The 23,794-nt window shown below is 39.5% G+C and overlaps 1 protein-coding gene across 4 annotated transcripts in view; it reads right to left on the minus strand.

The window, feature by feature from the left end:
- Window positions 1-23,794, minus strand: part of UNC13C (unc-13 homolog C) — a 433,277-nt gene that overhangs the window by 301,940 nt on the left and 107,543 nt on the right. For all 4 annotated transcript variants that reach the window (XM_073303829.1, XM_073303827.2, XM_073303826.2 and 1 more), the window contains exon 6: window positions 5,361-5,432. In XM_073303829.1, the coding sequence (XP_073159930.1) occupies window positions 5,361-5,432 (72 nt within the window). The remainder of the gene's footprint in view (window positions 1-5,360; window positions 5,433-23,794) is intronic.

Here is a 23,794-nt window from a genome sequence, read left to right on the forward strand (position 1 = left end):
AAGACTATGGAGTCTGAACTATAGTAACTGAAGACTGAAAACAATTTGAGCGAATAGCTGTGACTGAAAACAATGGGATGATGCCCTGATGAGACAGTGCAACACAGCCAGGGAAGTGGCTCTACATAATTTTTCTACACCTCCCATACCAGGAGCTACCTGGGTCAGGTCTTCTCCCAGCTGGTAATTCTTTTAAAGCTTCTCTAACTTGCACTGGCAGATAGATAACAACTAGGAGCTCCTCTGCTAGCCATGATCTCAGTCTAACGCACAATATGTTCCATTCCTTCCCCAATTCCCAGAATGCCCCCTTCACAGCTTACCAGGTACAGAGGTTAAAAAGAAAACCTCAAAAGCATCTCAAACTGAATATATACCATATGTTGATTAATCAGAGTTCACAGAAAAAACTGTGTCTTTGAAGATTCCTTTGCAGACTTATTGCTATAATACATATTATCTGATTAGTCACATCAGTGAAAATCCTGCCATGTTTTTCATCCTATTCAATTCCATTGATTTCAACAGGGTATATTTCATTTCTAAGATTTGGACCATTACATTGTATAAAGAAATCAAAATAAACTGTAGTAGTCCCTGAAAGAAACACATTTTATATAATCCTTTTGCTTTGTGGTAAATAGCACAGAAGCCCAAAAATACATGTTTTGTTTTTTTGTTATTTAGCACCAGGCTATTATGGGAAATTCAAAGATAAAAAAATGTTTTGTCTGAATAACTGGTTTACAAGTTGTGTCTTTGAAATAAAAACTTACTCATATTTGTTAAAGGACAGTATAATATTACTAGGGTTGTTGATTAATCACAGTTAACTCACAAGAACTCAAAAAACTTAATCACAATTTTAAAAATTAATCGTGATCAATCACAGTTTTAATTGCACTGCTAAACAATAGAATACCAATTGAAATTTACTAAATATTTTTGGGGTTTTCTACATTTTCAAATATATTGATTTCAATTACAACACAGAATACAAATTGCTCACTTTATATTATTTTTGATTCCAAATATTTGCACTGTGAAAGTGATAAAAGAAATAGTATTTTTCAATTCACCTCATACACGTACTGTAATACCATCTCTTTATTGTGAAAGTGCAACTTACAAATGTAGCATTATGTACAAAAAATAACTGCACTCAAAAATAAAACAATGTAAAACTTTACAGCCTACAAGTCCACTCAGTCCTACTTCTTGTTCAGCTAATCACTCAGACAAACAAGCTTGTTTACATTTATAGGAGATAATACTTCCCAACTCTTGTTTATCTGAATATGTAGGAAACAGCCAAAAATATTTAAATAAATGGTATTCTATTGTTTAACAGTGCAATTAATTGTGTGATTAAATGCAATTAATGTTTTAAATTACAATTAATTTTTTAATCGCTTGACAGCCCAATATTACAAATGATATTTATGTATATATGTTTGGTAAGAACAGTCTTTTGCTAACCAACAACAAGAATTCAATGGATTCTGTGCTATTTAACATGTAGCAAAAGGATAATTTTATATATCTTATTATCCAGTACTCAGAATGCTTTCATTCGTAATCGTATTCTGTCCTGATCTATTGTGTATATTTATAGCACACCATTCACAGCAATATCTAGGCACTGTTAATGCACAGCAAAATCCTCCAATACTGAAAAATTATCCATTTATTCTCCTTAGACAATTGGAGATAATTTCACTCAAGCACTGTGTCACATGCTTTTTGAACTTTTGATTCCTTTTAAGAAAAGGACAAAAAACAAATAATTATGCTTCCAGTATTTTGAGCACCAGTGACATACCACAAACCTACAGTGTTATGGCTCTGATTCAGCAAAACAGTTAAATTTATGCTTTAACTTTAAGCACATAATTAAGTCTCAGTGACGTTAACAACATTAAGCACATGCTTAAGTACTCTGCTGAATCAGGGCTTTAGACTACACGTATTAACTACGTATCATAATGATGTCCCACTGTAGCATGTGTATGGAGCAGCGAACCTTACACAGTCTATTCCAAGAGTTTAATTTATGGGAGGTAGGTGGCAATTTATTCTGGGCAGAAATCATCAGCTGAAAGTTGACATCTGGCTTGATCCAGAAAATTCCGTTGTCCAGCCAGCCCAGTATCCTGCCTCAAACAGTGATCATTACCTGACACCCCAGAAATAGCTGTAAAACACTCTATAATGGGATAACCTGCCCATAAGGAAAGCTATTTCCTAACTCCTGTCAACTAATGGACGTCTCATTCACTAAAGATTGAGGGTTTACATCCATTACCTTTCAGCCTGTCCATAATTGGATGTTCCTACTATTCATGTAAATGTCTGTTCCTTGTTTCAATCCTGCTGAGCTCTTGGTCTCAATGATAACTTGTGGCAGTGAGTTCCACTGGTTACTTATGCATTCGGTAGAAAAGTATATCCTTTTATCAAGTTTTAAATTTGTTGCCTTTCAATTTTATTGTATGTCCCCTATATGTGCCCAGTTTGCCTTTTCTATACCATTCTTTATATAACTGTCATATAACAGGCTCCCCCTATTCCTCTCCTTTCTAAATCTATCAGACTTAATCTTTTCATCTCTCACCATGCAGATGTCTTCCTATGCTTGTAATCATGTTTGTTGTCTGTTTTCAGACTTCTATTTCTGGTACACGTTGTTTGATATGGGCTGACTTGAACTGAAAACAGTTATCAAGCTCAAGGCATATAACAAACTTATAATATATGCAGTATTATTTTCCATCCTATTCTTTATGCATCCTAACACTGTATTAACTTTCCCGACTGCCGACACATATGGAGCAGACATTTTCATTGAAAGGACCCCTGCTTTTTTCCCCAAGTGATTACAGTTAATTCAGAATCGAACAGTGTGGTTAAAATGAGTCCTTCCAGTCTGCATTATCATTCATTTGTCAACAATAAATATGTCAGCTCTACAACTTGCTCCCTCTTACAGTTCTCAGAAAAACAAAACAAAACGCAGTGCAAATGAATTTGTTGAATCTGCCTGCCTCTATCTCCCCCTCCCCCCCCGCTTTTTTTTTTTGCTGATTTGAGTCAGTGGCTGAATGGATACTGATTGTCGCAGGAGTTGGTAATGATTAGAAATTGTCTTTTCGTGGGCATCTGTTAGTAATACATATGGATTGCTTTTAAATTTTGTAAATGTGGCCAGCTATTTTCATAATCATATGAAATAAATAACAGAAAAACATGTGTATTTTGTACTAGCTGTGTGATGTATTTTGGTTTATGTAAATTATATTTTTCTGTGCCTGTCGGTTTTTTTACGATTCCATACTTTGTTTTTGCCCTATCAACCTTTGTTGCTATTTTGAGACTGCAGCACAAGGTAACTGCTGCTTTTATTGAAAAGGATAATTTTAAACACTAGTTGTTTTCCACTTCAGTATTCTATTTTTGAACACTACCAGCTTATTCCTTTATGATTACCCATGGCACCACACCATCTCCAGTCAAATTACGGGGCCTCCTTTGAAGGTCTTCAATATCAAGATGTAGCCCACTAGCAACCTCTCCACTTTTCTACCTGCAGCATGTCCACTGTGGAGCCTAACTACATTATAAGAAAATGCAATGTGTTTCATTTTCTCAAAGGAGAATAAATCAAAGAAGAATATGTTTGGACTGGTAACTGGGGGGGAGTCACATGAGTGCCCTTTATCCCTCAAATTAGTGCTTCTGTTTAATCATGCTAGGTTTAGCCAGGCAAAATTACTCGCATTACACTTCAAATCTCCATGGAGAGAATGACATCTATTGTGTTCTTGACTAAAACAACCCTCTTTTGCAAAATACTGGTGGGAAATGGTTATGGCCAGATTATCAGAATGTGATTGTCACTGTAAGTTTATGTGGGAAATAATTATTCTAGTCCACCATATACCACTACACTTCTTATTATTGGTGATTATTTTTATTGTAACCAAAAGGCTGCTAGATGCCTATCAGTAGTGAAAAATTACACGTGGTCCTTGCAATCTAATCCAATGGGTAAACTATGACATAACAAAGTGTAACAGGCATGGAAAGGCAGTAGGCACTTGTCAAAATCCTGTTTATAGCACTGTTAAACATCTTTAAAAGGACAGTTTCCCATAAACAGAATGCACATAAAATAAATGTTTTATAAAATAAAAATGTCTCTCATGACCCATTTCAAGTGAGAGTCATGACAGACCAAATTAAATCAACCCAGGCTTTTCCCCCCCACTGCTCTAAATCTGCAAAAATATACATACGGGTTAAATGCCAGACTGGAATGATTCAGAAAGACAGACCAAACAAAAACTCTTAGAGATAATAATCTCTTACATTTATGACAGGTTTCAGAGTAGCAGCCCTGTTAGTCTGTATTCTCAAAAAGAAAAGGAGTACTTGTGGCACCTTAGAGACTAAAACACATTTACTTGAGCATAAGCTTTCACGAAAGCTTATGTTCAAATAAATTTGTTAGTCTCTAAGGTGCCACAAGTCCTCCTTTTCTTACATTTATGTAACACCTTTTATCCTGTAAGAACAAGCCAGGCTGCTTAACTAGCCAGGTTGCATAGCAGAGGGGGAAGGGAAAATTTAGAAGTTTAGAATCAATCTCTGCTCTTATGAAAAAGAATAAAAGATCAATATTGTCCTGTCATATCAGACAGGACCTTGGGTTTTTTTTTTTTTTTAATTGTCTCATCTAAAAGTCCCCACATAGTAAATGGCACGAAATCAGTTTATTCTATCCTGGAATGACAAAGGACTGAATGACTTCTGAAGAGGTTTGAACCAATTGTTCAAGGAATCCAGGTTTTCCATACCAGATGCTTAGACCAATATATTAAGAAGCAATATATTAGACCAAACTACATATTACGAAGTCTAAAATAACGGGCCATTTATTATTTTAAGATAAATATACGATCCTAAGAGCCTAATTTAGCATTTCTTATTTATTTTGCTCTAATGAAGGCAAAAAGCCCTGGGTTTGTATGAGACAAACAGTACATTTAGATGTCCCTTACTTTTGAGATTTGCTGGCTGTTTTTTTCTTAGACTGTAAAATTTGCTTTTGGGACCATGTCTTTCTATATGTTTGTAAAGCACATAGCAACACAGGGCACTTGTATAGGGAAGAACATCTTGGTGCTTCCAGAAAATATATAAATAAATAAACAGCAATACTATCAAAATGCCCAGTCAAGACGAAACAAAATTTTCAACATCATTATCTTTTGCATAACATTAATAATAGATGTTCAAATAGCTCTATCAAAGTTTCTTCATTATTTAAATGAACACAACTTCCACTGTAAAGCACTTACCATTTCTTCATTGTTTATGGAAGTCCGGATAACCATGGCCAGGGATATACCAGACTTTCGGGCAGCAAGTGTCTGTTTAAAGTGAACACAAAAAAAGTTATCAAATACACCTGTAATACTAACTATAGAATTTAATGGAAAAAAGAGGGGTTGATAATGTTATTCTATGTGAGTTTAAGCAAAATTGTAACAAAGTGATGAATAAATTTCAGTTATTGTTTACTGCACAGAACTTTTAATGTTACAGTACATAATGGAAGCACACTTTCCAACAATCATTATTGTTTCTATTGGCAGTGCCTAGCCGAACTGCCACTCCTAATATAAAACCTGTTATTCAGGGTTTTACGGCTCAGTTTTTTTAACCCACAGGCTGTCTCTATTTTTCCGCTTTGCCAAGCAAATTCATATGCTACAAGGACAGGCATCCTGCACTAATGTGGTAGCAGGACACGTCTGCAGCAATTTGGAGATTATTTTGCACTGGGCTTAGAATTCAAGTTGCCAGCCTGAATCATTCTTTTTTTAAGTCACTGACCATTTTTAACATTTGTGTGTGTGTGAGAAATATTTCCCTTTCCCAAAAGATGCTGCAGAAAACTTTATGACAGAAAAAGAAAATAAGTCTTTATCAAAGAAGCCAACAATATTCACTCAGCATTCTGAAAGGGTCAGGGTAGAGTGAAAATGCTCTTCAGCTAGGAAAGGATTAACTCTATCTCCCTTCTTCCTCTCTCTTTGGCCAGCTATTCAGAATAGAGGCTATAAGAATGGCTGCTGGGTTCTGAAGACTGGGATGAAACCCGGGTAGGGGGAGTGTCTGGTGTCATGTTTGGTTTGATTTATGGTAACTTATCTGGAGTTATGGTAGGGATCCATTCTGCATCACACTGAGCACTTCCGTGAGTGCATTCCAATGGGTAAAATGGGCATTAAGGGTGCTCAGCACCTGGCAGTAGTAAGCCAGTAAAGATTTGCACTTAAGACCTTGCTGATTGCTGATGTGGCTTACTTCTACCCATCAGCTCCAAAACGGCACATGCAAAAGCAGGTAAAACAAACAAACAAACAAAATCTTTTATATAAAAAACAAGGTGGCTACATGCTATCCCAGTGCCTGGGTGCATTCTTTATTGCTATTGTGATCACCTAAAATGGGTCCTTAACAATTAACCACAGAAATAAGCCTTGTGAGGTATTAGGCAGCACACACAGCCTCCACAAATACTGCCGGCACTATTGTGTAGTAGAACTGTATCAGTCCTAGAGCCAGAAGGCCCCTTTCATTCTTGGGGGAATATACAGGATTTATTCCACTACACAAAATCCCAGCAGTAATACCCTTGCATCACTGTAAAATATTGTTACCACGGAAGCTGAGCTAAAGCATTCCCTTCCCAGTCAAAGTAAATCATTCCAGGAGTGTCTGAAGGCTTCTATCACTTCGCTTCTCTTACCCAGCCTCTGCCTTGTCATGCACCTCTTTTCTTGTGGGCTAGTGTGTTAAGGATGAACAATTAGAGCCCTCAGAGCCCTCACAGACCCTCAAGTCTATTGCCCTGATTGGGATGTTCACGTTGCTGCCTGCTCGGTCTCTATAATTCATTTTTGCAGAAATTCCAGGAAATATTTTTCCCTCTGAGCTCCTTAATTTAAACCATTGTGCCTACTACACTATATGTTTTGGTGACCACATATTGGACCACAAGCACACCAATTTACACCAGCTGAGGAGCTGGCCCATGAAGTTTTGGCTGGAGTGAAAACTTGAGATTCTTTCCAGTTTAATTTTGAACTTAGAGATAATTTGAAATGGATTTTTGTACATTAAGACTGTTCATTTTAACTTTTTAAATGTTTACTTTCTCCTGCTGGTCTAGTCATCCAATTTTCAACAAGTTTCCCTCGATAATAATTAAACTTGCAGAGAGATATAAAAATATTAATCTTGTGAAACTAATTATGGTGTAAGAAAAAGACCTTGGCATGGAAATATTTGATTTGCTTCATCACTATCCTATTACAGTTAACAGATGAGCCAAGCAATCTTTTTTATTTCTTAAACTCTCAGCAATTTACCTAACCTGTGAGATTCATTCAATTAATTTTCTTAGCTAGTCATTAATAACTAAATAATTCGGTCTGCCTGTCTGTTGCCATCTCTCTCTTTTATTTCTATAAATAGGGCACATTGAAAATGTGTGTGCTGGTGAAGCTGATAAAATAGAATGTTTATGATAGGGACGATTTAAATATCTCCCAGGTTTTGCTTTTCAAACTTACTGTGACAACGCTTCATACTGTGGGCTGACAAATCAGAGAAGAGAAAGAGTAGCCAAAATTTGTTATGAAGCTATGTGTGGGCAGGCAACAACTTCCACTGGTAGCCAATGGAGCTCCAGAGTATAAAGGACTCAGACAGGAATTAGCAGGCTAAATACACGTATTTTGTTGGTTTGCTAGCAGGATTTCTTTTTTTAAAGCCCGGAGAGTGGTCAGTTACGCTAAGTTGCTTGCAGAAAGTTCCCTTCATAGTTGTGACCGCTAACCTTTAAGTCTCGTCTGCTTACAAAACAAGACACTGCTTTTCATTTCACAATATGTGGTGCTACTCATTTTGGGCTAGACAGTGACTTGGATTATGCATTAGTGCAGGAGTGTAAGGAGAGTAAGAACCTCAGCTGTGAGCATGTAGGGCAGCGAGTGGATGGAATGTTTACTATGACCTGCAACAATGCACCAGCCAGTGCAGATGAGCCAGTATAGGGAGTGGTGTTATTTGCTATTAGAGAAAAAAAGGGAAGCAAGGAGGGAATTTGCTTTAATGGGGTATCTGTGAGGCACAAACTCTCCCAGGCCTACTCCAGGAGTTGCACAGTTAACCTATTATCCCTTGCTCAGAACTGTGCCTCAAGTCATAATGGAGGTTGGGGTCCAACCAAATTAATTGCTGACACCTCTAGTGGCCAGTGTGGATAAAAGGCCTTGCAGGGGTAACAGATTTATGAGTTATATCGTAGAAACCCTGTAACTCTGTGCTGAAAATTAGGTTTCCAACCATCAGGGGGTGAGGTTCTGGAACAGCTGTTGCGGCCAAACAACTTAATTTGTTTTATGAAAGAGCTGGACGAATGTATAAGTACAAGTGTATGATGGGAGCAGGGTCAATAGCCCTGGGGCTCACTTGTGGTTTATGTCTTATGTTCCTGAAAGCATGTTTCAGGACTGCAGCCAGCCCACTACAGGGGTCAGGAAGGAATTTGCCCTCCTGCCTCAAGTATTCTGAGGGGATTTCGTCTTCTTCCTCGGAAGCACCAGAGATTGCCATGGCTGGAAATGGGACACTGGACAGTGAGAGACAGCCCTCTGAGGTGGCGCTGGGAGCTTGTCTGGCTGGTTTTTGCTCATGTGCTCAGGGTCTGACTGATTGCTGCATGTGGGGATGGGAAGGAACTTTCCCCCAAGTCAGATCAACAGTGACCTGGATGTTTTTTCACCTCCCTGTGCCGCATGTGAGTCATTTGCCAGGATTATTTGGGTGTATCTGACTTAATCCATTTCCTGACATTGCAGGGGCCTTGAGCATTTGTGCACTTCTGTCCCTCCTATTCTCCGCCTCTGGCACATAATAGTCTAAGTTTTCTGTGGGCTGTAATACTTTGATCTAATTTCAGTTGTTGGATTTAGTGTGTGGGTGGTAAGTAGAGTAGATGGGAGATCACAGATCTAGTGGTCCCTTTAACTCTATGACTCTGTGACCCACTTAGATGCGTCAGAGGGACCCAGGGCAGAGAGAGTGCCCTTCCCCAATGTTAAGTTAATAACAGCCTGCTTTAAACCATTCCTCTGTCTGTCCTCGTTTTCCTGCATATCCTGATCAAGAGGGATTTGTGAGAAAGGAGCAAAAGTGAAGAGTCCTAATGAACAGAGCTTAGCAAGATTTCAGTGAGCAAAGTTATTATAGGGATTAATTTTATTTATGAAGCACTGTCAGAATATGTTGTGCTGTACTAAAGGAGCATTCAACAAGTAGACAGGCCTGCTATGAAGAACTTACAGTCTCAGGATGTGTCTATACAGCAAGACAAACTCTGTGGTAACAAGTCTCAGAGCCTGGGTCAACTGACTTGGGCTCACGGGGCTCCTGCTATAGGGCTAAAAATAGCAGTGTAGACATTCAGGCTTGGGCTGGGTTTCAGAACCTGGGCTCCAGCCTGAGCCTGAATGTCTACACTGCTATTTTTAGCCCTGCAGTGCAGCCCAAATCACCTGACCCAGTCTCTGAGACTCACTGCTGTGGGTCTTTCTTTCTGGTGTAGACATACTATAAAAAGCACAAAAAGTCATTAATATCCTACAATAGAGAACAAATATAGAATAGAGTAGAAACCTTGAAGATGGAATGATTCATGGAGCAGGTGGCCTTTTAGGATATTTTTTGAAAGGAGGCAGTGAGAGTCCTGGCCAGACCCTAGGAGGTGGGAACCATGTGGCCAGACATGAAAGAATCAGCAATGAGTATGTTTTTCTTTTTTTAGCAGCTGGAGCCTCAAAAAGAGGGGGAGCAAATGGGAAGAACTTCATAAGAAGAGGAGTGAGCAGTGGGAGCATCAATAGGGATAGGAGGTAGAAAAAAAAAACTAGTTTTCCTCTAAAAGTTATTAGACTTGCTCCATGGAAGGAGTATGTCCTCTGTTAAGACCAGGATACTGATCCAACATACAGAGCAGCAGGAATTCTGGACTGGCCAAAGGAGACAAAGGGCATATTCAGGAGAAAAAGCATGTGTGGAATGCAGAGGGGGGGATGGAGGAGAAGATGGGGTCAGAGAGAGAGTTATAGAGAGCTCTGCAATTGAGTAGACAGGGAATGAAGGGCGGCAGGAGTGGGGAGGGGCTGGAGGGGTTGGGGGGGTTGGGGTGGGGACCAGTGCTGAAATCAAGAAGTGAGGAATAGGCCAAGACAACACATTACCAGAGCATGGACTATCATCTTGGCAGAAGGAATGGAAAGGAAGGGATGAATAATGGAAATGCTGTGGAGAAAGACACAGCAGGATTTGGCAATGGCCTGGATATAAGAGAAGTAGGAAAGAAAAGGATATGCTATACATCATGAACAACAGTTAGGATATAAACTGATAGAAAAAATGTTTTGAAAGCATGAAATGGCCAAGAGTCCTCATACTGAGAAATTTTAATGGCCTATATATGGAAAGAAAAACTAGAAGGAGGTAATAAAGAATTGGTTTGATCTCTATATGCGCATCAACTAACATAGCTGATATCAGACCTGAAGCCAAATTAAGAGGCACATCCAAATAAGTGGGTCTAATATACACCTTTTGTCTAGCACCCTTGGTATGTAAGTTAGATCACCAGACTCTCGTACACTCACGTCCAAATACCAACTTGCATCTTACCATTACCATCTGTGAATTTGGTCCACTCAGGGTACAGGAATCTATGCAGGTGTTATTTGCATGCTAAATTCTGAGAGAGAAGGGCATAGAAGAAAAAGCAACTAGCAGAAGGTGTATGAAAGTATTAGTTAAAGTAGGACACCATCTATTTTAACTTGTGCTTTTTTTTATACCTTCTCTCAGCTCCTTGGTATGTAAGTTACAACAACCTAGTCTTATACTCACTTGCGCATTCCCCGTTATCCCCACCCCCAGACTAATGAGCAACTTATACATCACCTCTGATTTTGGCCTCAGGTCTTAAATAATAAAAACAATTATACAAGATGTTATAATAGCAGAAACTCTGAAAAGTAGTGATGGGAAGCATGTTGGGATTAGAATTAAACAACAATTAAAATGTTCAATGAAAAGTCATGGGGGTGACTAAAGCTGCCTGTTGTGATGACATAAAGGAAAGAGGTCTGTTGGACAACTAAGACAGCAGTGAAGTTTAAAGACACTTGCAACCTCCTGGAACACATGGGTTGGTGGAGAAGAGAGCTGAAGTGCAGCCAGGACCCCCATTTTCCCATTGCCTGCTGGACCTTTGCAATCATGCCTCCTCTGAGAGCACCATCACTATCTAGGGGCAGATGGGCCCTGCCGCCCCACCCGTCCTCTAGCCAGGAAGATGCCAGTAACTTATTCTAGCAGCCTCTGGACAGCGGTGATACCTCAGACTCCCTCTCCTTCAATTGGTACAGATATTCTTTCCCCTCTATTGATTGGCTGTGTTTCCTCCTCACAAATCTTTTGCTGTCAATCGCAATCTCACTGATCTCCATATTCCTCCTCACCCTTTCTGCCTGCTTCTTTTCTCTTCTATGCCCCCTACCTCACAATGTCTGCAATGTTATTTTAGGTGTTTCTTATTAATTAATCCCCTCCTGCCTTTCCTTTTTGCCCCACACCTGGCCCATTATACATTTCATGTAGGTATGTAAATAAATCTCAAAATAAATACCCACCCCTAACAAACAAAACAAACACAAACACAACACAACCATGGAATTTATATGAGGTTTGCCAATCACTCGGCTTGCACGGTGCATCCCTTTCCATCCACCTTTTGTCTGTTTAGGACTCAGTTCTGCAACTGATAGCATGTGGGTGTCCTGGAACGCCAATGTAGAGCTCCATTGAAGTCAATGAGGCCTCACACATAGGCAGATGATATTAGTTGCAGGACTGGAGCCTCCGATTGTAAACTGTTTGGGGGAGGGACTAAAAATAATAGAGTCAAAGTATTTAACAAAAAAGGTAACAAGAGTAAATGGAATTAAAATAATTATCTGTGATCACTGGGAAGTTATTGAAATACATAAAAAGCAAGTATGCCTACAACAGGACAGCTGTGGCCTTGAGGGGCAGGAGAAAATGGCAGTGCCTGGGGCCTAAATGGATATTCCCACTATAAGCGGAAGGCAGCTTTCAAAGAACTTAGATATATTTTCTTGGAGAGCAATGTGAGACGTTCAGAGGCTTTGCCATTGCAACAGAGCAGATAATTAGGCAATTAAAAATATTAAAAGTTGACAGTGCACTAGGCCCACAAGAATTATACTACAGAAATGTGAAATTAACAACAAGGGTAGTGGGAAGGTCCTTAGCAAAGGTTCTGAAGCATTCACCTAAAGACAAGATGAAATACCAGAACATTTGCAGGTACCTAGTAGACAGGCCTTGCCATAATTAAGCAAGGAACAAGAAAAAGATTCACAACATTGTAGATTGGTGTATAAACCCACATGTACACATACTCATGAGAGAGAGAGATAGTTCCTCCCCCATGGATCCAAGCTTTCCCTCATCAGTTAAAAAAACCCCTTATCTCATTCTTCCCTCCATTTCCTCTTAGCTCTCAGGCCCTCTGCTTCCTTCTTTTTCCAGATATTATAACCTCTCCCCACTGTGATAGATGCTCTGAAGTCTCCCTCCCAGTAGCTAAAGTAACTGGCTCGGTGTGTGTGTAAAATGAGTATAATTTGCACTAATTCAGCATTCTGCTGGGCCAAATTCAACTCAGCTATAAGGGATTGGGAAGAAAGCAAATGGGAATAGTTTCCTCTCATACCAGGGCTTAATTTGACCCATGAAAGTACTGGGCATGATGTGGGTCAATGTTAAAGTAGAGAAGCATGTTTTATCTGACACCTACCAGCTAATTACTTTTCCTGCTATATTTCAGAGTAGCAACCGTGTTAGTTTGTATCCACAAAAAGAAAAGGAGTACTTGTGGCACCTTAGAGACTAACAAATTTATTTGAGCATAAGCTTTGGTGAGCTACAGCTCACTTCATCGGATGCATGCAGTGGAAAATACAGTGGGGAGATTTATATACATGGAGAACATGAAACAATGGGTGTTACCATACACACTGTAACAAGAGTGATCAGGTAAGGTGAGCTATTACCAGCAGGAAAGCGGGTGGAGGGGGAGACCTTTTGTAGTGATAATCAAGGTGGGCTATTTCCAGCAGTTGACAAGAACGTCTGAGGAACAGCGGGGGGGAGGGAGGCGTATAAACATGGGGAAATAGTTTTACTTTGTGTAATGACCCATCCACTCCCAGTCTCTATTCAAGCCTAAATTAATTGTATCCAGTCTGCAAATTAATTCCAATTCAGCAGTCTCTCGCTGGAGTCTGTTTTTGAAGTTTTTTTGTTGAAGAATTGCCACTTTTAGGTCTGTAATCGAGTGCCCAAAGAAATTGAAGTGTTCTCCAACTGGTTTTTGAATGTTATAATTCTTGACATCTGATTTGTGTCCATTTATTCTTTTACGTAGAGACTGTCCAGTTTGACCAATGTACATAGCAGAGGGGTATTGCTGGCACATGATGGCGTATATCACATTGGTAGATGTGCAGGTGAACAAGCCTCTGATAGTGTGGCTGATGTGATTAGGCCCTATGATGGTGTCCCCGAATAGATATGTGGACACAGTTGGCAATGGGCTTTATTTCAAGGATAGGTTCCTGGGTTAGTGGTTTTGTTGTGTGGTGCGTGGTTGCTGGTATTTGCTTCAGGTTGGGGGGCTGTCTGTAAGCAAGGACTGGCCTGTCTTCCAAGATCTGTGAGAGTGATGGGTCGTCCTTCAGGAAAGGTTGTAGATCCTTGATGATGCATTGGAGAGGTTTTAGTTGGGGGCTGAAGGTGATGGCTAGTGGCGTTCTGTTATTTTCTTTGTTGGGCTTGTCCTGTAGTAGGTAACTTCTGGGTACTTTTCTGGCTCTGTCAATCTGTTTCTTCACTTCAGCAGGTGGGTACTGTATTGTAAGAACGCTTGATAGAGATCTTGTAGGTGTTTGTCTCTGTCTGAGGGGTAGGAGCAAATGTGGTTGTATCGTAGAGCTTGGCTATAGACAATGGATCGTGTGGTGTGGTCTGGATGAAAGCTGGAGGCATGTAGGTAAGCACAGTGATATATTACCCCTCCCACTCTGAATATATAAAGTACACTTGCTTCTCAGACCCAACGGATTGTCAAATCAGTGTGAGTTACATCGCTTTGGCCCTGACCTAATTACTCATACCTGATGTTTTACTTACTTGACCATTTAAGTTGCAAGTGATTTTGGCCAAGCTACTTCCCTCATCAACTTTAATGGATGTCATGCTTTCAGATATGGTATTACCACCATCCCCTTTCTTTCTGAACTCAATGTACAGTAACTTAGTAAGTGTTCCTATTAGCCAAAATTCATAGAATCGTAGGACTAGAGGGGACCTTGAGAGGTCATCTAGACCAGCCCCCTTCACTCATGGCAAGGCTAAGTATTATCTAGACCATCCCTGACAGGTGTTTGCCTAACCTGCGCTTTAAAAAATCTCCAATGATGGAGATTTCACTATCTCCATAGGCAATTTATTCCAGTGCTTAACCACTCTGACAGTTAGGAAGATTTTTCCGAATGTCCAATCTAAACCTCCATTGCTTCAATTTAAACCCTTTGTTTCTTGTATTATCCTCAGAGGTTAAGAAAACAATTCTTCTCTCTCCTCCTAGTCAGAAACTTTTAATGTACTTGAAAACTGTTGTCATATCGCTTCTCATTCTTCTCTTTTCCAGACTAAACAAGCCCATTTTTTTCCATCTTTCCTCATAGGTCATGTTTTCTCGACATTTAATCATTTTTGTTGCTCTTCTCTGGAGTTTCTCCAATTTGTCCACATCTTTTCCTGAAATGTGGTGCCCAGAACTGGACACAATAATCCAGCTGAGGTCTAATCAGCACAGAGTAGAGCGGAAGAATTACTTCTCATGTCTTGCTTATAACACTCCTGCTAATATGTCCTAGAATGATGTTTGCTTTTTTTTGCAACAGTGTTACACTGTTGACTCTTATTTAGCTTGTGGTCCACTATGATCCCCAGGTCCCTTTCTGCTGTACACCTTCCTAGGCCGGCATTTCCCATTGTGTATGTGTGCAATTGATTGTTCCTTCCTAAATGGAGTACTTTGTATTTGTCCTTATTAAATTTCATCCTAGTTACTTCAGACCATTTCTCCAGTTTGTCCAGATCATTCTTTGAATTATAATCCTATCCTCCAAAGCACTTGCAACCCCTCCCAACTTGGTATCACCCGCAAACTTTATAAGTGTACTCTCTATGCCATTATCTAAATCACTGGATAAAGATATTGAACAGAACCGACCCAGAACTGATCCCTGCGGGACCCCACTCATTATACCCTTCCAGCATGATTGTGAACCACTGATAACTAATCTCTGAGAATGGTTTTCCAACCACTTATGCACCCACTTTATAGTAACTCCATCGATGTTGCATTTCCCTAGTTTGTTTATTATTCTCAGCTATTGTCAAATATTAATGTGTTACTCGATTTAACATGGGATTCAATTACAATCTGTATGTGAACATTTCCACATTTGATTCTGCCATGAAATTTCTAGCTTCAGAGAGAAGTCTTGGGTAAAATCTTCATGATTTGGTCCCATATGTAGTAAAATAATACACAGAGATACCATTGCCCAAAAGTATCACAGACCAATGAGAGAAGATAGGCAACCAACACACTACCTTACTAAATAACTTTACTATAATACTTGTATCACTCTTAACATATGTCCCAATATCATAAAGGAGGATTTGGTCCATCTGAAGTTTAAAGTGCAGATAAACAAGAATATTATGTAATAACATGTGGTGTGGTGGAAGTAGCTCCAAAACAGCTTGGAAAGATGCAATTATTGTCAGAAAATAAAATACATCTGGCTTGCCTTGTGAATAAAGCTTTAGACTATTAAAACTGAAAAGAGAAAATTCAAAGCTAGAAAAATGTGAGTAGCTGTTCAGCAATCAGCAAACCATATTTTATTAGGTAATTTAAAGGTTTCTTCAGGGCACTCACGCCGAGGGGAAAGTGACCAAAAGTAGGTTCTCCACAGGCTAGTTTTCATCATTTAATAGCTAACTAGTTTCAAAACAGGTTCTGTTTCAACTATTAAAAGGTAATTTATGTACTTCTTTGGAGATCTGAATTATATTCTTTGCAATGTTTCAGAGTAACAGCCGTGTTAGTCTGTATTCGCAAAAAGAAAAGGAGTACTTGTGGCACCTTAGAGACTAACCAATTTATTTGAGCATAAGCTTTCGTGAGCTACAGCTCACTTCATCGGATGCATACCGTGGAAACTGCAGCAGACTTTATATATACACAGAGAATATGAAACAATACCTCCTCCCACCCCACTGTCCTGCTGGTAATAGCTTATCTAAAGTGATCATCAGGTGGGCCATTTCCAGCATAAATCCAGGTTTTCTCACCCTCCACCCCCCCACACAAATTCACTCTCCTGCTGGTGATAGCCCATCCAAAGTGACAACTCTTTACACAATGTGCATGACAATCAAGTTGGGCTATTTCCTGCACAAATCCAGGTTTTCTCACATCCCCCCACCCCCATACACACACAAACTCACTCTCCTGCTGGTAATAGCTCATCCAAACTGACCACTCTCCAAGTTTAAATCCAAGTTAAACCAGAACATCTGGGGGGGGGGGTAGGAAAAAACAAGAGGACACAGGCTACCTTGCATAATGACTTAGCCACTCCCAGTCTCTATTTAAGCCTAAATTAATAGTATCCAATTTGCAAATGAATTCCAATTCAGCAGTTTCTCGCTGGAGTCTGGATTTGAAGTTTTTTTGTTTTAAGATCGCGACCTTCATGTCTGTGATTGCGTGACCAGAGAGATTGAAGTGTTCTCCGACTGGTTTATGAATGTTATAATTCTTGACATCTGATTTGTGTCCATTTATTCTTTTACGTAGAGACTGTCCAGTTTGACCAATGTACATGGCAGAGGGGCATTGCTGGCACATGATGGCATATATCACATTGGTGGATGCGCAGGTGAACGAGCCTCTGATAGTGTGGCTGATGTTATTAGGCCCTGTGATGGTGTCCCCTGAATAGATATGTGGGCACAGTTGGCAACGGGCTTTGTTGCAAGGATAAGTTCCTGGGTTAGTGGTTTGCAATATATATGTGCGTGTGTGTGTGTGCGTGCTCTACGGCACAGGGAAAAAGCACCTGAAAAAACAAACTGGCACCCAAATTTACTTAACTCCTTCCTACGATTTTTCTATTAAAAAAAAAAAAGTTGATGCCTGATCTTGAAGCATTTGACAGGGCTTTGGTATTAAACCCAGAAACCAGGGTGAGAACGAAAATGGCAACTCAGCTTTAATGAAAGCATTACTACTCAGAGCCACTGTAATAAAGTTCATTCTCCCTTGCCATCTGTTTCTGCAGCACAGACATCCGAGTGTGACCTTTTCATCATCAGAGGTCATCTTGAATATTAAGGTAGGTCCAACAAGGGAATGAAAGCAAGAAAAGGAAGTTTTTACCAATACCTCCACCACCATGTACTCACAACTAATTCTTAAGTTCTGCAATACACAGGTATGAAATGAACTAATTTAATCACAATCATTGTTTTTTCCACTTTATCTCAAATTTTATTTTTTCAATAAAGCAGATATAAGAAGTATATGATTTTCTTTAAATATTTAACAAGCTAATATGAAGAGGATTTCCTAAATTACTTTATGAATAATTAAGGAATACTCTCGGAAAGTGAAATAATCGCACTCCAAGGTAATATGGAAACAGGGCCAGACCTTAGGTTTTGTACACTAGTGTTATTCCACTGGAGTCAAAGTCACTATGTCAGTATGAGCTGAGATCTGGCCCACTTGGTTTGATAAGTGTCTTAAATCTTGATATATCTATCCTACTATCATTGCTGTTTTGCTGCTACAAATGTGGGGTTTTTTTATGGGAGAGAAATTTATATAAAAAAAGGTGACAATGGACTATTGTTTCAGTCAAGTCCTGTGGTTTATGCTGATTTATCAATACACCTGGAATTCTCCCTAAGAAATCAGAACCGTCCCACAGTATAAAGAATTAATAATTTTATATCAAAAAAGTTTCACCCAACATTCTGGTATCATACTCATGCTACGTCAACGCTTAACCAAGTGACCTTAAGTATATGAAGGGAGACACCCAAATAGCAAGAAACAAGGAAGAAATTAAATTCACATATGTATGAAATTTACACTGTATAATCTTCTTTAAGTCAATGTAACCAGCAATGACTCCCAAATTTCTCAAAAGATCACTCAAATCATCACCTGCATGAACAGACAACAGAGAAACGTAAAGGGTCACAAGATTGGGTGGGGGAAACTTCAGTCCTGAAAGACTTCCAGCTCTTTCCCACCATGTGCAAGGTCCAGCTGTGCCATCCTGAGTCTCATTTACCTCTGGCAGTTGGCTCTTTTAGCCACTGGTCACCGGACACTGGTCACAAGTTATAACCAGTCAGTAATCATAACAGCGTTATAGGAACATCAAACAGGTAAAATTCCTTCCTTATCCCTAAAAAGAGTAATTGGTCAGACCTGTAGTATCATAAGCAACACAACTCCTCATTTACAACTAAGGAGAGGGAGGCCAGGGTAAGAGGTTTAGAAAAGCCTGGGTTTAGTTTAAATAGTGAGGGGAGGGCAAACAGCACCCAATCAGCTGGCTTCATTCCCCATTGCCTAGCCAATAGTTAAGCAGAGAATCAAAGACGGTGTTGGGGGGGGGGGGAAAGGGGGAGCCTCCTCCCTACTACATTTATGTTTTGTATTCCCTGCTGTCCAGTCAAAGGGCCTCCCTCATTAAAGGTTATAAGAGGATATTATGCCACAGTCTGAGAAGGGAGACAGGGTGTGTAAGAGACTGTTATAGTTATCTCTATTTTAAAAATACTTAAGAGCATTCAGATAATATGGTGATTAGGGGCTAGTTGATACTTATATATACAGATGGTATTCAATCTACGTCTACCAGCCTATCTTGGCAACTAATCTGGACTTTTTTTTTCCCACCAAAGGGCTTCATGCTTTGTGTGAAAGATTCATGCTAACAGACCAAAAATAAACACAAGGCTGCAAAGTAATTCATGGAAAGTGAGTCTAACCCATCATAAGCTGTAAAAGCTCATCTCAGTTTTGAAGAGTAAAAATGGAAACTAAAACCCTGTGAGAGATTTGTTATATAGTTTCAGGTCCTGATTCACATTTATCCCAAGGCCCCTTTATACTGCTGTGTAAAGGAGCTTCTAACTGTAAATGAGAGCAAAGACCTCAGATTCCAAGAGTTTATATCAGTTATATTTTCTAGTTAAGTGATGTCAATGAAAAGGTATATTACCTCAGTGATCGCAAAGGAAGGATCAAATATATAAAAAATGATTGAAGCCCCTGGATAAGAATGTTGGTTTTTACACTGTGATACTTTATAGAGAAATAAAATGACATTTATATACAGGATATTGCTAAAGTAAAGTAAATTTCCATTTTTCTGAATTTCTACAAAATGATTTACAATACAATATTACATACACACACACACACTCTCTGTTAAAAGAACATTATCAAGTTTGCAAAGTGAAACACTCAAATATCAGGAAATGCCAGAATTAAGACTACCTGCTCTTGGTTCCAGGGCCAGTCCAGGGCCCAGACCACGGCAACCCAGAGCTACAATTTAAAGGAAAGTCCTATTCAGTCCCAAGCTGGAGCATGCCCAGTTGAAACAGAATTTTGGGGGAATTTAGCTGTGAAGCTCTAGCAAGTCTCTAATGAGCATGTGCAATCTGGAATTTTTTAAAATCTTATAAACTTGACCACATTTGGGGACGGGTTTGCTCAGGGACTACAAAAACCATATCACTGGCATAAAAGCCATCCTCCTGCCAAAGTGCAATTCCTTGCTTCAAAGTTTGGAGACTTCTCAAAAAAAAAAAAAGTCGCCAGAATTTTGTAACCTGGGCAAAATAACATTTTTTCCTAGCCTTGTTTTTGTAAGCGACTGAATGAATTTGGCTGAATTTTTTCAAAAATATACAGCCTGAGGTAGACACCCAGCATGGAAAATTTCAGCCCAAATAGCTAAAAGTTGATAAAGTTACGAGCAACTGAAAAACAGGGTTTTAATAATGGGAAGTGTTGCGCGGCCGAAAACAAGCCATTTGAGATTGATTACTCAGGCAGAATTCTCTTATTACATCTTACTTGCTGTTCATTCTAAGCCAACACTGTGTTTTCCAGTGGGGACAAAAGAGAAGGTGCAGAGACTGGGAAAGCAGATGGGGAGATTCCCCAGAAATAGGGCCTGGAAAAAACAGATTTTCTACATGATGTAATATCAAATACGCAGCATAGCTCTTGCTACACTGCACAGAAAGTTGATTTATTTTGGAAAAACAAGTTTTTTCCAAATTGTCCAAATAATTCAAAATCAATTTAAATCAACGTCAATTTCAAGGTGCTGAACATACTCAACTTCCATTAAAGATCCTATATACCACATGAGAAGGTGCTCTGTGCCTGGCAGGATTGGGCCTTAAGTTATCTGCTTGTTTCCATTTGTAACTGGAAGCTTTTTAATTTAAACACTTTTTAAAAAGGATACGTACATATTTTAATTTCTAGTAATTTTAAAATTATTATTCAACAGATGGCTACTTTCATAAACCATATCCTCATTTAGGATTAACATCTTGCTCATAAAGCAGCATTTCTAATTTGCAATTAAAGGTCAGCATGAAATGTGACAATTGTGAAATCCTTTAGACTATGACATTTCAGAACATTCACTGGTATAAAAGCACTTACCATAGCCTTACAAATCCAGTGGTGATATGGAAGAAATTAGAGAGAGTATTAATAATTAGGGAGATTTACTATCTGAAAGCTGTCAAACAACGATATGTACATTGATCAGTGTCAAAGCAGCTGAGCAGCAAGCATTTCTAGCATTATTATTTCCACATTTCTGAAGGATTCACAGATAATCATATTGACACATGTAAAAATACTTAATGGCATTCTTTCATTCCCCATCTGATATTCCATAATTCATTTTTTCCTGTTTGTAGGCACATGAGTGACATTTATGCATACAGTTATTTACAATAGTAATAAAAAAAGACAGGTATTAGTTTAACCACCACATTACTAAGGGATACAGTCATTTCTGAGCTGGCAGTGATAACTTTCACTAGGAAAATATTTTTAAAGAGCTCTGCAGCTATCATCTAATGTTCAATTAAAAAAAGATGAATCCGGTTTTTGGTGACATAGTAGAAGCACCATGTTTTTGGTAGAGCTTAGTTATTTTCAACTGTCTCTGTATTTTCAAACAGCATGTTCATTCTGAAGCTGATTCTCCAGGATACTGGGTTTCTCTGACAGAGATGAGCATATTACTGTCACTTTATCATTGATCTGAAAAAGTTCACTTTTTCCCCCTGTGAATTTCAATCATTAAATTTTCCTGATTTCAATACATCACATTTCTGATTTACTGAAATGTTTCATGAATTTCTTTAGTAAACAATTCATGGTTTGTGGTGCTAACCAATACATATGTTAGGCATAGGGTGCACCATATATTCAGCATGTGGGCAATGATGTTAACACTTTTGCTCACTTATACCAAGAGATAGATATCCCAGTCTACAAAGCTAAACATAGCTTTTGGCGTTAGCGAATATGAGACTTGTAAAAGACAAGATACATGATCTGCCCTTGGTACAAGCTTAGGAGATGCCTTCTCAATGATTAGTACCTAGAAAACTGTGTCCAAAACAAAAGATAAGTGGAGTACCCCATGGTATAAGAGAAACAAATTGGAATTGGGGGTTGAATCTTCAATGGCATATAAAGGGGTTTATAATTGTCAAAAAACCCTATTATAAAAATACAGGTGATCTTGAGGGTGTATCTTGGAAGCAGACCTGTGGAAGGTGAATATGCTGCAAGATAAGAATTGCTTCCCAAAAGGAGGGTACGTTTGTCTACTTTTTGTATTGCACTGCTTTGTTTTTAAGCAATAAATTTGGCTACGCTTGGTTATTTGGTCTCTTAAATATTTTTAATAATGAACCATAAGTGTTGTTAATCAATTGACTATATATTTTAATCAACAGTGGATTGTCCACGATATGTCATTATCATTATTCCTCATTAAAAGGTACATAATTCTGCTTTAAAAGAAACCATTCTTGTGACATCTGAGATAGTGCAGTTATTTCCCAGTACAGAAAATAACTGTGGTATCTGAAGTAATACAATGTGGTAACTTGGTTAAGGTTAACCTTTTAATAACTACTGTTAAACCCATTTATTTCAGCAGATGCCACTCATTTATGAAACTTGAGGAATTGTTCATGAGGCTCTTCAAGGAAACTTGAATAGCAATTAATATTGTTCAGAGCTGAAAGATTTCTACTTAACCTCGACTAAACTCGCCATAAATCAGAGGTCACAGAATTAAAATTCTTTTCCCCTTGCTGTCATGATTTTTTGCCTAGATTACTATTGCTAAGTAATAAGGGTTGCTAAGGTAACAGATCCCATCATGTTATAATAAAACTATAGATAAATCTTTAAATCATTTTAAATATAGGATTTTAAAACATGTCTGTTTTTCCTCTTTCACTTGCACAATAAGTCAAACAAATCAGTATCCCAAGCACTGAATAATAGCTGTGTTCATTAGCTATTTTGGCATTATGTTGAATAGTTTATTACCCATATGGTACACACAGATGCACGCTCAGGTATTATCTGATTCTATTAATAATTTCAGCTCAAATCAAATGTAGATATTAAGTGAAATATAATCATATTTAGTAACTCATAATTACCAGATCTTACTTTGGTCTAGATCATGGGTAGGCAAACGTTTTGGCCCAAGAGCCAAATAGAAATTATATGGCGGGCCATGAATGCCCATAAAATTGGGGTTGGGGTGCAGGAGGGGGTGAGGGCTCGGGTGGGGCCAGAAATGAGGAGTTCAGGGTGTGGCAGGAGGCTCCAGGCTGGGGCGGGGGAGGGCTCCGGCTGGGGGTGCAGGCTCTGGGGTGGGGCTGGGAATGAGGAGTTTGGGGTGTAGGAGGGTGCTCCGGGCTGGGACCAAGGAGTTCAGAGGGCAGGAGGGGGATCAGGGCTGGGGCAGGGGGTTGGGGTGCACGGGGGTGGGGTAAGGGCTCCGACTGGGGGTGCAGGCTCTGGGGTGGGACTGGGGATGAGGAATTTGGGGTGCAGGAGGGTGCTCTGGGCTGGGATCAAGGGGTTTGTAGGGCAGGAGGGGGATCAGGGATGGGGCACAGGGGGAGGCTCAGGGGTGCAGGCTCCAGGTGGCGCTTACCTCAAGTGTCTCCTGGAAGCAACAGCATGTATCCCCTCCGGCTCCAATGCGGAGGTGCAGCCAAGCAGCTCTGCGCACTGCCCCGTCCAGAGGCACCACCCCCACAGCTCCCATTGGCTGCGGTTTCAATAGGAGCTGAGGGGGTGATGCTTGGGGTGGGGGCAGCGTGCAGAGAGGAGCCCCCTGGCTGCCCCTACATGTAGGAGCTGGAGGAAGGACAT

This window comes from Lepidochelys kempii, chromosome 10 (genome assembly GCF_965140285.1).
Source record: "Lepidochelys kempii isolate rLepKem1 chromosome 10, rLepKem1.hap1, whole genome shotgun sequence".
NCBI lineage: Eukaryota > Metazoa > Chordata > Testudines > Cheloniidae > Lepidochelys > Lepidochelys kempii.